At 55.0% G+C, this 15,456-nt stretch overlaps 1 protein-coding gene across 3 annotated transcripts in view; it reads right to left on the reverse strand.

Annotated features, from left to right (window-relative positions):
- Positions 1-325: 325 nt before the first annotated feature.
- herc2 (HECT and RLD domain containing E3 ubiquitin protein ligase 2) overlaps positions 326-15,456 on the reverse strand; it is a 42,353-nt gene continuing 27,222 nt past the window's right edge. For all 3 annotated transcript variants that reach the window (XM_068593110.1, XM_068593109.1, XM_068593108.1), the window contains exons 60-91: positions 15,250-15,427; positions 14,594-14,675; positions 14,102-14,273; positions 13,871-14,015; positions 13,519-13,744; positions 13,266-13,440; positions 12,750-12,936; positions 12,465-12,608; positions 12,135-12,326; positions 11,855-12,008; positions 11,484-11,591; positions 11,278-11,409; positions 11,028-11,186; positions 10,399-10,517; positions 10,190-10,315; positions 9,251-9,406; positions 8,740-9,054; positions 8,047-8,261; positions 7,775-7,952; positions 7,389-7,550; positions 6,656-6,747; positions 6,435-6,574; positions 5,262-5,449; positions 4,982-5,179; positions 4,658-4,741; positions 4,220-4,361; positions 3,912-4,106; positions 3,528-3,640; positions 2,326-2,516; positions 1,963-2,068; positions 1,644-1,856; positions 326-1,122 (exon numbers count right to left, since the gene is read on the reverse strand). In XM_068593110.1, coding sequence (XP_068449211.1) covers positions 850-1,122; positions 1,644-1,856; positions 1,963-2,068; positions 2,326-2,516; positions 3,528-3,640; positions 3,912-4,106; positions 4,220-4,361; positions 4,658-4,741; positions 4,982-5,179; positions 5,262-5,449; positions 6,435-6,574; positions 6,656-6,747; positions 7,389-7,550; positions 7,775-7,952; positions 8,047-8,261; positions 8,740-9,054; positions 9,251-9,406; positions 10,190-10,315; positions 10,399-10,517; positions 11,028-11,186; positions 11,278-11,409; positions 11,484-11,591; positions 11,855-12,008; positions 12,135-12,326; positions 12,465-12,608; positions 12,750-12,936; positions 13,266-13,440; positions 13,519-13,744; positions 13,871-14,015; positions 14,102-14,273; positions 14,594-14,675; positions 15,250-15,427 — 5,260 coding nt within the window. In that variant the 3' untranslated portion in view covers positions 326-849. The remainder of the gene's footprint in view (positions 1,123-1,643; positions 1,857-1,962; positions 2,069-2,325; positions 2,517-3,527; positions 3,641-3,911; positions 4,107-4,219; positions 4,362-4,657; positions 4,742-4,981; positions 5,180-5,261; positions 5,450-6,434; positions 6,575-6,655; positions 6,748-7,388; positions 7,551-7,774; positions 7,953-8,046; positions 8,262-8,739; positions 9,055-9,250; positions 9,407-10,189; positions 10,316-10,398; positions 10,518-11,027; positions 11,187-11,277; positions 11,410-11,483; positions 11,592-11,854; positions 12,009-12,134; positions 12,327-12,464; positions 12,609-12,749; positions 12,937-13,265; positions 13,441-13,518; positions 13,745-13,870; positions 14,016-14,101; positions 14,274-14,593; positions 14,676-15,249; positions 15,428-15,456) is intronic.

Here is a 15,456-nt window from a genome sequence, read left to right on the forward strand (position 1 = left end):
GTTGGATTAATTGAAACATGTGAAGTTGTTCCAACTTAAAATGCCAAAGTTTTAATCTGCTTAAGAATGTGTGTGAAGTTGTGTGTTAATGTGTGTGAAGTTGTGTGTTAATGTGTGTGAAGTTGTGTGTTAATGTGTGTGAAGTTGTGTGTTAATGTGTGTAGTATATTTCAGGCCCTTTGGCTGAGACACTTTGAGGAATGTGTGTGTCTGGATTTCGAGGTTTGATTAATCCTAGAAGAGATTACAAACGCTGCTTTGTTGGTTTGTGTTGCACTCGTCTGGTTGTATAGAAGTCACTAACACGACGTCACAGACGCTCGGGTCCTTTTTGCGTTTGAATTTATTAACAGAAATGTATGAACATTGAATATGCAGGAGTGAGACCTGTGAATACATGGCACGATCATAGTATGTACATTCTTTAAGGAGACGGTGCACGGACGCGGTGGAGGCCTGCAAGACGGCGCGCAGGGAGAAACGCCCACCTCTTCAAGTTAAAAATGCTTGATAGAAACAAACATGGCCGCCGCCAGGAAACAAAGAGTGAGACTAGGGCTTCGTGGTACATGGACTTCTATATACACAAGCGAGGGAGACGTACTTCACACGGACCAGAGGGAGGACGTCTACACACTGCTGCTATGCTTCTTCTGAAGTGTAACAATATACATAATTCATGTAACAACAATTACATGTGATCACTTTATTTAAAGAAACTAAATCAGAGCAAAAACCTGGCGTCCGTTCCTCTCTTCAGCTCCTCAGAGCTCATTGCACGTTTCCCCCCACAGACGTTGTGTGTCGTGTGCGTGTGCGTGTGTGCGTGTGTGTGCAGGTGAGGTGGACTCAGTGTCCCGTCAGGTAGTCCTGAGTCGAGTCCGAGGCGAAGGAGTCGGCGTCCTCGTTGTCCGAGTCCTCGCTGCTGTCGTCGGCCGCCGGCTCCCCGGACAGCGCGATGCGGGCGTAGTCGTCGGTGTCGATGGACTTGCAGAAGTGGATGGCGTACTTCAGCTTCTCCTCCAGCACCTGCTTGCACGAGTACCTGGGCAGCTTGAGCAGGAAGAAGCAGGTGTAGGACTCGGGCAGGAAGTGGTCGGGGGGGTTGTACTTATCCAGCACCTGCAGGGGGGAGGACGGGGGAGGAGGTGATTCATGATGCTGCGTTCAGGGACCGCACGGAGGCTCCGACACGCCGCCGCCGACTGTTAGCTAAAGAAATCTGTGCTTCATGTGTTAAAGCTGCATTCTCTCTCCTGACCACCAGGGGGCGACTCCTCTGGTTGTATAGAAGTCTATGCTTCATGTGTTAAAGCTGCATTCTCTCTCCTGACCACCAGGGGGCGACTCCTCTGGTTGTATAGAAGTCTATGCTTCATGTGTTAAAGCTGCATTCTCTCTCCTGACCACCAGGGGGCGACTCCTCTGGTTGTATAGAAGTCTATGCTTCATGTGTTAAAGCTGCGTTCTCGCTCCTGACCACCAGGGGGCGACTCCTCTGGTTGTATAGAAGTCTATGCTTCATGTGTTAAAGCTGCATTCTCTCTCCTGACCACCAGGGGGCGACTCCTCTGGTTGTATAGAAGTCTATGCTTCATGTGTTAAAGCTGCATTCTCTGTCCTGACACACCTGCACTTCTTACCTGCACAACAAAGTCCCGCCCCCGGAAGTCGGCGATGGTGCGCGGCAGCCGCGTGCGTCCCCAGACGAACCTCAGGAAGAGGGAGCGCTCGGTGTTGGAGAACGACTCCATCACCTCCCAGAACCACTGGATGAGCGACGACGTGGGCTCCACCCCTTTATAGGTGGCCACCGACTTCAGCAGGTGGAGCGGGATGTCGGGGCTCCCGCACACCTGAGGACAGGAGGAGTCAAGACCAGGTGTGAAACCAGATGTTGAATCAGGTGTGAAACCAGATGTTGAATCAGGTGTGAAACCGGGTGTGACACCAGATACTGACCATCGTCTCCAGCTCGTAGCCGGTGAACAGAGACAGCAGCGGGACGGGGACGACTCGAGCCATTCCCTCCCGGACCGCCGACACCTGCTCGTCAAACTCATGCAGCCTGGAGGGAGGAACAGGAAGTAGACACATGAAGGGAACAGGAAGTAGACACATGAAGGGAACAGGAAGTAGACACATGAAGGGAACAGGAAGTAGACACATGAAGGGAACAGGAAGTAGACACATGAAGGGAACAGGAAGTAGACACATGAAGGGAACAGGAAGTAGACACATGAAGGGAACAGGAAGTAGACACATGAAGGGAACAGGAAGTAAACACACATGGGGGGGGGGGGAACAGGAAGCAGACAGTCTCACCGGTAGTTGATGGCCAGGCGGACGTACTCCGCCCGGTTCTCCAGCGTGATGTGCGAGTACTTGGCGCTCAGCTGGATGTCCTGCCCGCTGGCGTTGGGCACGGTGAAGGGCAGCGTCATGGCCTCGAACTCCTCCGCCGTGGCCTCGTTGTCCCGGATGTACATCAAGCCGGGGATGAAGTCCTTATCCACCTGTGAGGGGGGGGCAGGACATAGATGTTCTCTTGATTCATGATCATCATTAGCACTGGTGGTGGTTGAGAGTCCCTGAACGCATCACTGCCTTCAGATAACATGCAGCATGAAGCCTCTCACAGGTTGTTTCCTGTAGAAACAGACTCTCATCTCTTTAATCTCCTTGTGTCTTTAGCTGTTCATGAATGTCTCTAAATGAGGCGTACTGTCCCTTTAAGGCCTCCCCACCTGCAGGACTCCTCTGAGTGCGTACATGTCGGTGGCGTTTGTGCCTCGTGCTGCGTCTCGGCTCCCGTGAGCGCCTCGTCTCTCTCTAACCTTCCTGCGGCCTGCAGGGCAGCGAGCGCAGACAAGAGGCGCTCTGTGAGGAACAAAAGGAGGCTCTTTGTGCCGCCGCCTCTTCCCACCGCTCAGGAGCTCATGATCTCAGCGTGAGGAGCGACCGGACTCCTCTGACTCTGCAGGACCGAGCGCTCAGCTTAAGCTCTAATCTGAGCAGGAATGTGTTGCAGAGCTTTGCGGCGCTCAGCGTCTGCAGGCTCCATCAGATCATGTTGAACGCGGCTCAGGCCCCGCCCCCTTTGGGCTCGGTCCTGCAGGTTTGACCCCAGAGACTGAGCCGAGTGGGCATCAACACACACACACACACACACTCTCAGACACTCACTCACACACACACACACACACACACACACACACACACACGGCCTCAAGTGCAGGAACTCATGATCGACCAATTAAATCCTGTTGTTCCAACAGACAAAGGTTCACTTCTCAAACTCCGTGTGTGTGTGTAGTTGTGTCTGTGTGTGTGTGTGTGTGTGTGTGTGTGTGTCTCTCCAACGACCAGATGAAGGTGGATGTCTGGTGTGAGAACGCTAACGCTACATGTTGTTAGCTGTTAGCGTTAGCACGTGATGAACGGCTTTGGTTCTGTCGTCTGACACAACGACCCCGTGAAGAGAAGCGACCCCATGAGGGAGGAGTCAGCGTGTTGCGTGTTCGTACCTCGCTGAGGTCGGCGATGGTCAGGTTCATGCCGGCCAGCTGCTTCCACACCGGCTCGGCCAGATTCAGACTCAGCGGGCTTCCGGTCCGGATGGCGATGCCGAGCAGAACCCCTGCAGACACGGAGCAGACGGGACGGTCACATGACCGATCACGTGACCGCATGACCGATCACGTGACCGCATGACCGATCACGTGACCGCATGATCGATCACGTGACTGCATGATCGATCACGTGACCACGTGACCGCTCACCACATGCAATGTTGAACAAATGGAGGCCTGAGTGTTGGCTCGAGCTAAAGCTCTTTCATTCGGTGTGTGTGTGTGTGTGTGTGTGTGTGTGTGTGTGTGTGTGTGTATGTGTGTGTGTGTGTGTCGTACCCAGGAAGCGGAACATGCTCATGTGCAGCGCGGACTTGGCCGCGGGGTTCAGCAGGAAACAGTCCCGGTTGGCGCCGGACTCGTCGCGGCCGTTGGGCGTGACGATGAGCAGCGGCGTGAGCGCGTTCTGCAGCTCCTCGCACATCTCGGCGATGGACTCGCTGTAGCCGCCGCCGCAGTCGTCCACGGACTCCCCTGAGGCGAGAGGAAGAGTGTGAACGCCAACGGGAGGGGGAGGAGCTTAAGTTCAAAGGAATGGAAGACTTGTGGGAGGAGCTTAAGTTCAAAAGAAAGCAGCGAACACCGACCCACAAACTTGACCTTCCACACGCGGTGAGGCAGCAGCAGGCTGTCGGGGCTGAACGAGCTCATCTTGGAGCACATCTGACCGAACACGGACTTGGTGCCATCAGGACCCGCCAGACCCCCTTTACTGCGGGACCGCTTCACCTGGAGGGAGGGGGGAGAGGAGGAGGAGGAGGAGGAAGAGGGAAATACATAATTAGGGTCGGATTTGTTTCTATTCTGTTTAATAACGTTCTGCTCCACAGACAGGAAGTTCAGATGAGCATGAAATCCTGGATCTGACAAAGCTATGTGTGGAGGACACACACACACACACACACACACACACACACACACACACACACACACACACTATCCCGTGATGAAAGACATCACATGTTCTCCTCACAGTGAGGAAGAAAACAAAGAGGAGGAGGAGGAGGAGGCCCCGGTCAGAGTACCTGTATCCGGTTGAGCTCCACCACGGGGCCGTGCTGTCTGTCTCTCACCATCGTGGCCTGGACCACCTTCCTGAACGCTGCTTCCTGTTCACACACAAGATTCATACAAAGACATTAAAACATGTTAATATTCATGATAATATTATAAAGGTCATTAAAATTGCTTCAGGCTCTGAAGGTCATCGGTTCCTCCACGGTCTAAAGGTCATCGGTCCCTTCAGGGTCTGAAGGTCATTAAATCCCTTCAGGCTCTGAAGGTCACCGGCCCCTCGTGGCTCTGAAGGTCACCGGCCCCTCGTGGCTCTGAAGGTCGTGTGGGCTCACCTTGCCCTGGGAGATCAGGATGCCTCTGAGCGTGTCGAAGCCCACCGGCGGCCCGTGGCCCGTCTGGCCCAGCCGGCCCTCCAGGTCGAACATGGGGATGCAGGGGCAGAAGAGCTCTGAGATGTGGTGCAGCAGCAGCAGCCGGTTCCTCAGGGCCATGATGGGGATCTCCTGCAGGTGGTTGTACTCCATGGGGACCTTGAACACACCACGCAGACGGTCAGACCGGTTGTCAAAGAAAAGGCTCCGGCGCCATCTGCTGGAGACGCGCGGGCGCTACCTGAGCGGGCAGCTTGCCGGCGTTGGTGGGCTTGCTGGTGGACCAGGAGAGCGTGTGGGCGGAGCCGCAGGCCACCCTGTTGATCTTCTTGCCCTGCAGCGCCGCCACCAGCCGGGGCCTCTGGATGGCGTTGGTGGTCCCGTCTCCCAGCTGGCCCTCGTCGTTGTCCCCCCACGTGTACACTTCACCTGGACCGCAACAGCAGAGCACAGCTTCCTGTGAGGCCGCGGGCTACATTCACATGTAGCATGCAGCATGTAGCATGTAGCCTGTAGAATGCATGATGCATGCTACAGGCTACATGTAGCACGCTATATAGGGTATTATATGATACACACTGCATGATGCACGATATATAACACGTAGCGTGATATCATACTAGCTTGACATATAATACACACTACATGATATATGATACACACTACATTACATATAATACACACTACATGATATATGATACACACTACATGATATATGATACACACTACATGATATATGATACACACTACATTACATATAATACACACTACATGATATATGATACACACTACATGACATATAATACACACTACATGATATATGATACACACTACATGATATATGATACACACTACATGATATATGATACACACTACATGATATATGATACACACTACATTACATATAATACACACTACATTACATATAATACACACTACATGATATATGATACACACTACATTACATATAATACACACTACATGATATATGATACACACTATATAATACACACTACATGACATATGATACACACTACATGATACACACTACATGATATATGATACACACTACATGACATATAATACACACTACATAATACACACTACATGATATATGATACACACTACATGACATATAATACACACTACATGATACACACTACATGACATATGATACACACTACATGCTGCCTTCCTGATCAATATGTGATATGTCCGGGATTCAAACCCGGGACCCTCAGGCTTCCATATGGTCGTCTTCATTAGCCAACAGAATACTAAATATTCATGTAGACGTTTTCAACACACACACACACACACACACACACACACACACACACACACACACACACACACACACACACACACACACACACACACACACACACACACACACACACACAGACCCCCCTACCGTCCTCGGTGCAGCACACACAGTGCAGCGACCCCGTGGCGATGGCGATGACCTTCTTTCCCTGCAGTCCCTGAACCTGTCGCGGCCGTCGAACGTGGTCGTCGGAGCCGTGGCCGAGCCGGTGGTAGTCTCCTTTCCCCCTGAGGACCACGCCCCGCGTTAACACGAGCAACAACAACAACAACAACCACCACCACCAGGACAACAGGGCGTGCACGCACCAGGTGTACACGGCTCCAGACTTGGTGAGCGCCACAGAGAACTGAGAGCCGCACTCCACCTTCACCACGCCGAGGCCGGTGAGCGAGTCGATCTGAAACAAGAAAACCTCTTTGATTACACCTGAACACTGACATGTTGTTGTTGTTGTTGTTGTTGTTCTGATGGACCGTCAGACTGTAACGAGCCTCCAGTATCTTTCACGATGGATCTTCAGGTTCTTTTCCTGCTTTGGGAGCTGAAAGAAACAGCTGACTGATGGAAGACACTTTCAGGGATTATAAAAATTATATTTTGTTAATAATAAATATAACTCTTATTTATTTTCTTACAATTCCCTCATTTTTATTATGCATGAATGTGTTTTATGCTATTTATTGTTTACCATCAGTCTATAAACTGTTGCATTTACACTTTTTATTGTAAAACACTTTGAGCTACATCTCTGATTTTAAAGTGCTTTATAAATAAAATGTTTTATTATTATTATTATTATTATTATGATGTGTTTGAACCGTTTTAAAACCAGACGCCCTCTTATGTTCCAAATATAAAAGTCTTGTTCTTCACATATAACATCTGATGTATTGGTTCGTTAGCTTCAGACAGAGCTAGGCTAGCCGTTCCCCCCGCTTCAAGTGTTTATGCTAAGCTAACCGTCTGCTAGCCGGAGCGTGACATTTAGATGAGGAGCTTTATGACCGCTCTCCCCGTGAGGCGTTCAGGGCCCGTTACCTTCATGGGGACTTTGCAGCCGTCGCTGCCGCCCCGGCCCAGCTTGCCGTAGTCTCCGTCCCCCCAGGACCAGACCATGTCGTCGTCCGTGAGGCAAAGCGTCTGAGCGTCGCCGCTGCCGCACGCCACGTCGATGACCCGGTGACCCTGCAGGGCGTCCACCTGGAGGACACACACACACACACAGAGAGAGAGACACACACACACACACACACACAGACACACTTTTTATTTCCATGGTGGGTGGAGGTAACGTCTTTTACAGAGATAAGCCCCGCCCCCTTCCATCAGTGAGAATGTGCATCTCTTTTGCTGTGAACGCAGCGTGGAGTTTTGCTCTCTCAGTTCTTGGTTCTGACCCGTGGTCCGGTCCAGGGAGGACTCACCAGTTTGGGCTTCAGCTGGTCCTCGCTGTCCCCGTGGCCCAGCCGGCCGTAGCGGCCCTTCCCCCAGGTGAAGAGCTCGCCGCTGGCCGTGATGCAGGCGCTGTGCGCGCCGCCGGCCGCGATGTCGGCCACCTCCACGCCCCTCAGGGACTCGATCACGCGGGGCCGGTCGCAGGGGCTGCGTTCCAGAAGGGCAGAATGCAGAGAACTGAGTTCTGACGCTCCTTTAACGACTGAAACGACGGGCGCGCTGGGCGAGCGGCGGCGTGTACCTGCGGTTGCCGTGGCCCAGCTTCCCGTCCTCGGCCTCGCCCCAGGAGTACACCTCCCCCTCCGAGGACAGCGCCAGGCAGTGCTTCCCCCCCGAGTTCACCGCCACCTTCCTGACGAACACGTGCTGCACCGACTCCAGCAGCGTCGGCGTGGACACCGACTCCGTGCCGCCGATGCCCAGCCGGCCGCCGGCGCCGTATCCTGTAGCGTAGAGCTGAGGAGACGAGATGAGAGGGTGAGTGAGGAGAGGAGATGAGAGTGTTAGTGAGGAGAGGAGATGAGAGGGTTAGTGAGGAGAGGAGAGGGTTAGTGAGGAGAGGAGAGGGTTAGTGAGGAGATGAGAGGGTTAGTGAGGAGAGGAGAGGGTTAGTGAGGAGATGAGAGGGTTAGTGAGGAGAGGAGAGGGTTAGTGAGGAGACAGTGATGTCATCACAGAGTCAGAACAAGTTCATGCTCCAGTGGATCATGTGATCATGACATCATGATGTGTCTCTGATCATGTGACTAGTAACGTTAGCATCACCGCTAACAGAGAACTTCAGTGACATTATTCTCATGTATTGACTGCAAAACTAAATCCAGATGTTTTCACATATAAAACAGATATTAGAGATGAATTATGATGTTTAAGTCCTAAAGCTCATCATTACATTATTTAAAGAAAACATCTGGTCAGTATATGAACACCGGACCTTTCCATCGGCGGTGACGGCGAACAGCGTCTGCTCCCCCCCGATGAGCTGCACGGGCCTCAGCGTGGCGAGGGCCTCGGTGGGCGTGGGCACCTTGACCTTGGCGCCCTCGATGCCGCCCAGCTGGCCGCGGTGGTTGTGGCCCCAGCCGTAGATGGTGCCGCTGCCGCCGGCCGACAGCGTCCAGTCGTCCGGCCGGCGGTTCATCCACTGCACCAGCTGCTCGTCGTGCTCGCGCTTGAACAGCTCGTGGCTCTCGTGGAGCGCGTTCATGCTCTCGTGGTCCGCCATCAGCTCGCGGATCTTCTTGGTGACCTGCAGGGGGGAGGCAGGGGGGATGCAGAGGGGGGAGGAGGAGACAAGAGCATGAGAGGGGAGACAGAGGGTTCTTTTCATTCCTCACAAGAGTTTTGGTGTTTCAGAAGTTTAAATGAGTGATGGACTTTGTGTCTGTGAGGTTTCGGGTTATCTGAGGTGCGTCTCGAGGAAACGAAGCTCCGCCTCCGCTCACCTCGTCCAGGAAGGCTCTCGGCTGGCCGGTCCTCTTGTCCAGAGCCACGGACACTCTGGAGGCCGTGCAGTACCTCCTGAACCACGCCCACTTGTGAGTCTCTGCACAGCACGGCAGCGTGTCCAGCTCCAGGTCGCAGGCCAGCGCCACCAGCACCTGGACAGGGAGGGCACCTTGAAGGAGCAGCTGCTTGTGTGTGTGTGTGTGTTGTGTTGTGTGTGTGTACCTTGAAGGAGCAGCTGCTTGTGTGTGTGGTGTGTGCGTTGTGTGTGTATACCTTGAAGGAGCAGCTGCTTGTGTGTGTGTGTGTGTTGTGTTGTGTGTGTGTACCTTGAAGAAGGGGCTGTGCAGCAGCTGCTTGTGTGTGTGTCGTGTTGTGTGTGTGTACCTTGAAGAAGGGGCTGTGCAGCAGCTGCTTGTGTGTGTTGTGTGTGTGTACCTTGAAGAAGGGGCTGTGCAGCAGCTGCTTGTGTGTGTGTGTGTGTTGTGTTGTGTGTGTGTACCTTGAAGAAGGGGCTGTGCAGCAGCTGCTTGTGTGTGTGTGTGTGTGTACCTTGAAGAAGGGGCTGTGCAGCAGCTGCTTGTGTGTGTGTGTGTGTTGTGTGTGTGTACCTTGAAGAAGGGGCTGTGCAGCAGCTGCTTGTGTGTGTGTGTGTGTACCTTGAAGAAGGGGCTGTGCAGCAGCTGCTTGTGTGTGTGTGTGTGTACCTTGAAGAAGGGGCTGTGCAGCAGCTGCTTGTGTGTGTGTGTGTGTTGTGTGTGTGTACCTTGAAGAAGGGGCTGTGCAGCAGCTGCTTGTGTGTGTGTGTGTGTACCTTGAAGAAGGGGCTGTGCAGCAGCTGCTTGTGTGTGTGTGTGTTGTGTTGTGTGTGTGTACCTTGAAGAAGGGGCTGTGCAGCAGCTGCTTGTGTGTGTGTGTGTTGTGTTGTGTGTGTGTACCTTGAAGAAGGGGCTGTGCAGCAGCTGCTTGCCTCCCCTCACGATGGGGTCCTCGTACTCGTACTGCCGCTGCAGCGCCTCGGGGAGCCCCTTCACCAGAGCGGCCAGAGCGCTGCCCGTGAAGCTCTGCAGGACACATGACATCACTCACTACCAATCCAGCCCATAATTACACACCACATACCACCGGCGGGTCTCGGGGTCCTCACCATGGAGCGAGCCTCGCCCTCGCTGTCTCCCAGCAGCCGGTTGATGTTGATGGACTGACCGTACTCGGTGGTCAGAAGCTTCCTGAGTCTCTGCAGGGCCCACATCCGGTGTCCTGCAGCTGGACCACAGAGAACCACATGCAGCATGAAGATACAAGTACACAGAGGACAACGACAAGTACACAGAGGACAACGAGAAGTACACGGAGGACAACGACAAGTACACAGAGGACAACGACAAGTACACAGAGGACAACGACATGCACAAAGAGGACGACAAGTACACAGAGGACAACGACAACTACAAAGAGGACAACGACAAGTACACGGAGGACAACGACAAGTACACAGAGGACAACGACAAGTACACAGAGGACAACGACAAGTACACAGAGGACAACGACAACTACAAAGAAGACAACGACAACTACAAAGAGGACAACGACAACTACAAAGAGGACAACGACAAGTACAAAGAGGACAACGACAAGTACAAAGAGGACAACGACAAGTACAAAGAGGACAACGACAAGTATACCGAGGACAACGACAAGTACACAGAGGACAACGACAAGTACACAGAGGACAACGACAAGTACAAAAAGGACAAAGACAACTAAAAGAGGTACCTAGAGCGCTCAGCTGGGCACAAGCGGCGAGGGAGGCGGCGAGCCGAGGCACGATGCTCCTGTTGGAGGCGAAGTTCAGCCTGAAGTCCAGCAGGCAGGTCACCAGGTCCATGGAGGGGCAGGACAGGATGCAGCGGTCAGAGAGCAGGTCTTTAGGACCTGGGGGAGACATGACGATGAGGCTCTGCTCGGTGAAACTGAGTGTGTGTGTGTGTGTGTGTGTGTGTGTGTGTGTGTGTGTGTCTCTCACCAGCAGCAGGCATGATGGGGTACACGGTGAAGCGCCAGCCCCATCCGTTCACCGAGCCGTCGCTGGTGAACTTCCACTTGAGTTCGTCTCCGGGGATCCGGAGCTCGCTGGACCAGTCGGACCACTCCCGCCCTGAAACAGACCATAATACTCATGATCCTGATCCACTGGACTGGTCAGACCCCCCGACGTCTCCCTCTCATCACCTGATCTGACGGAGACGATCCTGTTGGCGGCGTCCATGATGGTCAGCGGGTCGTGGCGCCGCTCGGTGGAACACTGCCGGTCGAACTCTATCCTGAGCCCCTCGGCACCTGGCGGACACAGAAGAGACTGAAGACCTCCAGAAGCTCCAGGACCATCGAGCCGCTCATCCAGGAAGCTCAAGCAGGGGTCATGCACATCCTGACCAATGCTGTTACAGGACTTTTAACCAAATCTTCATGAGCAAACATTGTGCACTTTTGAGACTTTCAAGGACTTTTCCAGGCTTGGAAATAACCGTTTTCCAGGTTTTCCATGATGGTAAGAACCCAGTTAAAAGCCCCTCTTGACCCACACAGCGTTCCCTCGGTACCTGGGATCTTCACGGTGCCGCTGGTGGAGGTGTCGTCCGTGTACGGGTGGCTGCTCTCCACCACCACCGGCTGTGAGGACAGGCGGCCGCTCTGCGAGTCCGTGGCCACGTCCTCCAACTCGGTGACGCACAACTCCAGCAGCATGTCGGCAACCTGCGGATAAACGCACAACAGACCCGATGGTGTCAGCACCGAGAGACCCGATGGTGTCAGCACCAACAGACCCGATGGTGTCAGCACCGAGAGACCGAACCCCTCTGGAGTCGCGCCCTGAGTCACCTGCGGGTAGGCGGTTCCCATCCCGGACAACACGGCGGACAGCACCTCCTTGCCCTTGTCCCCGGAGCGGCAGGACACGGCCAGCTTCAGCAGGTCCACCATGACCCGGGTGTCGTCCGGCACCAGCAGGCTGGTGAACTCGTCCAGGTACTGCGGCTCCGGCCCGACCGCTTTGCTCTGGCCCTCGGAGTCCTGCAGAAGGAACAGGAAGTGAGCCGCTTCAGGAGGAACTTTGGTCTCGGTCCAGAGAGGACTCACCTCTTTGGTCCAGAGAGGACTCACCTCTTTGGTCCAGAGAGGACTCACCTCTTTGGTCCAGAGAGGACTCACCTCTTTGGTCTTGGTCATGGTCTCGGCGATGATGCTGGCGGCTCCGGGGTCGTCGGTGACGGGGATGAAGGGTCGTGAGGAGGCGCCGGAGGCCGAGGGGGTGATGGCCGAGGACGGGGTGAGGGCGTCTTCTGGTGAGGGAGCCTGTTTATAGAGCGAGGGAGAGCGGTATCACACAACAACAACAACAACAGAGGAACTTATGGCAGCACCAAACATGTAGACGAGTTTATTCCAGTCCTGCATACATTAGATATAAATATATAATCCCAAGGTGAGCCTCACCTCTCCCTTCTTGTCCTGCCAGGGGTTGGGGCTGACTCGTTCCTCGGCCTCCGGCAGGACGGGTGGACCTTCCTCGTCGCTCACGCTGGAGGAAGACGAGGAGTCCGACGGGGGAACCGGGGAGCTGGCGGGACACTCGGCCGGCAGGATCATGCTGGCCGGCATCAGAGCCCCGACCACGGCGTCCCTGAGGAGACACACAAGCCGTCACCAGTCGCGTACCCGGCCCTCAGGCTCGCGTACCCGGCCCTCAGGCTCGCGTACCCGGCCCTCAGGCTCGCGTACCCGGCCCTCAGGCTCGCGTACCCGGCCCTCAGGCTCGCGTACCCGGCCCTCAGGCTCGCGTACCCGGCCCTCAGGCTCGCGTACCCGGCCCTCAGGCTCGCGTACCCGGCTCTCAGACTCGCGTACCCGGCCCTCAGGCTCGCGTACCCGGCCCTCAGGCTCGCGTACCCGGCCCTCAGGCTCGCGTACCCGGCCCTCAGGCTCGCGTACCCGGCTCTCAGACTCGCGTACCTGGCGTACAGGATCTGCAGGGCCGACAGCACGTGGCAGAGCGCCTGCTGCTTGGCTGCGTTCCCGTCCAGGCTGAGGAGGATCTTGGCCAGCGACGGTCTGTTGGGCTTCACGCTGCTCGGCCCGCTCAGCTTGTTGTTCACCGCTGAGGACGAGTCGCTGTCGGACTGCACGCCTGCAGAGAGACACGCGCAGTTAGTGGCAGGCCAGGAAGCAGAGGCTGCAAAGGAAAGGAAAGGAAAGAAGGAGCTACCTAGGTAGGAGGCTCCGAGGGAGTCGCGGGCCGTCTGGAACAGCACGGGCTCGTGGACCGAGGGCGTGGTCACGTCCACGGTGGTCCAGGCCACGCTGTGGGAGGAGCCGCAGGCGACCCGCGTGATCTTCTGGCCCTCCAGGCCCTGGACCAGCGTGGGCTTCCTGTTCACCGTGGTGGTGCCGTTCCCCTGCTGCCCGTGGTCGTTGTCGCCCCACGCGAACACCTGGACAACAAGAACCACAAGAACAACAACATGGTTTGAGCGGTACATTATTGACGATACGGCACTGCCTCTCGCACGTTGTTGCTTAAGTATTGACCGGGCCCTCCTGGTGAGGGCAGAACCCACCTGTCCCGTCTCTGTGACGGCCAGACAGTGCAGCGCGCCGACGGCAACATGGACGATCTTCTTCCCCCTCAGGCCCTCCACCATCTGGGGCTTCCTCACGTGCACGTCGGTGCCGTGACCCAAACGGAAGTAGTCTCCTTTGCCCCTGTGTGGAAACGCAAGCCGTCAACACTCAGAGAGGAGGAAGAGGAGGACGAGGAAGAGCTTCAAGAAGAAGCAGCAGCAGCTCACCAGGTCCACACCACTCCAGACTTGGTGAGCGCCAGAGAGAACTGCGCCCCGCACTCGATCTGGCAGACCGCCTGCCCGTTCAGCCGCTCGATGTTCTGGGGGATGTTGCAGCCCTCGCTGCCGCCGCGGCCCAGCTTCCCGAAGTCGCCGTCGCCCCACGAGAACACCAGACCTGAGACGAGAACCATCATGAGAACACCGGCCCTGAGACGAGAACCATCATGAGAACACCGGCCCTGAGACGAGAACCATCATGAGAACACCGGCCCTGAGACGAGAACCATCATGAGAACACCGGCCCTGAGACGAGAACCATCATGAGAACACCGGCCCTGAGACGAGAACCATCATGAGAACACCGGCCCTCAGTCTTTATTGTCTCTCCTCGTCTCTCAGACTCTAAAACGGGCCAAATAGATGATAAAAGGCGAGCGCTGGTCCGTCACGATGGATCTCAGGGATCACGATGCAGAACACAAGAGACAGAAGTACCTTCGTCGGTGAGGGCCAGCGTTTGGGCGTCTCGGCTCCCACAAGCCACCTGGATGACGCGATGTCCCAGAAGCACTTTCACCTGGAGGACAAGGTCACAGCGGGGAGGAGTTCAAGGTCAAGTTACACACCACAAGGATAAAGTCTGGTTCCCCAAAAAGGAACCAGGAAGTTCCCTAAAATAACAAACCACCACTTTAATCTTCTAGTTGACAAACGTGTATTAATGAACAATCTCCACCTCCATTGATCCTTGATATACAGTGTGCATTAACACCAGTACAGTACCAGTTGGGCCTCAGCTGGGTGGTGTGCATTAACACCAGTTCAGTACCAGTTGGGCCTCAGCTGGGTGGTGTGCATTAACGCCAGTACAGTACCAGTTGGGCCTCAGCTGGGTGGTGTGCATTAACACCAGTACAGTACCAGTTGGGCCTCAGCTGGGTGGTGTGCATTAACACCAGTACAGTACCAGTTGGGCCTCAGCTGGGTGGTGTGCATTAACACCAGTACAGTACCAGTTGGGCCTCAGCTGGGTGGTGTGCATTAACACCAGTTCAGTACCAGTTGGGCCTCAGCTGGGTGGTGTGCATTAACGCCAGTACAGTACCAGTTGGGCCTCAGCTGGGTGGTGTGCATTAACACCAGTACAGTACCAGTTTGGGCCTCAGCTGGGTGGTGTTGTCTCCGTGGCCCAGGCGGCCGTACTCCCCCAGCCCCCAGCTGTACAGCTCTCCGCTGGAGGTGATGGCGGCGCTGTGCGAGCTGCCGCAGGCGATGTCTCTGATGCGCTTCGTCTTCAGCGCCTCGATCAGCCGAGGCTTGTCACAGTTCCTGGAGGAGGAGACATCACTTTTCTTTAA

Source organism: Clinocottus analis, unplaced genomic scaffold (assembly GCF_023055335.1).
Source record: "Clinocottus analis isolate CAN_PGR_092001 unplaced genomic scaffold, fCliAna1.0.p SCAF_28, whole genome shotgun sequence".
In the NCBI taxonomy this organism is placed as follows: Eukaryota; Metazoa; Chordata; class Actinopteri; order Perciformes; family Cottidae; genus Clinocottus; species Clinocottus analis.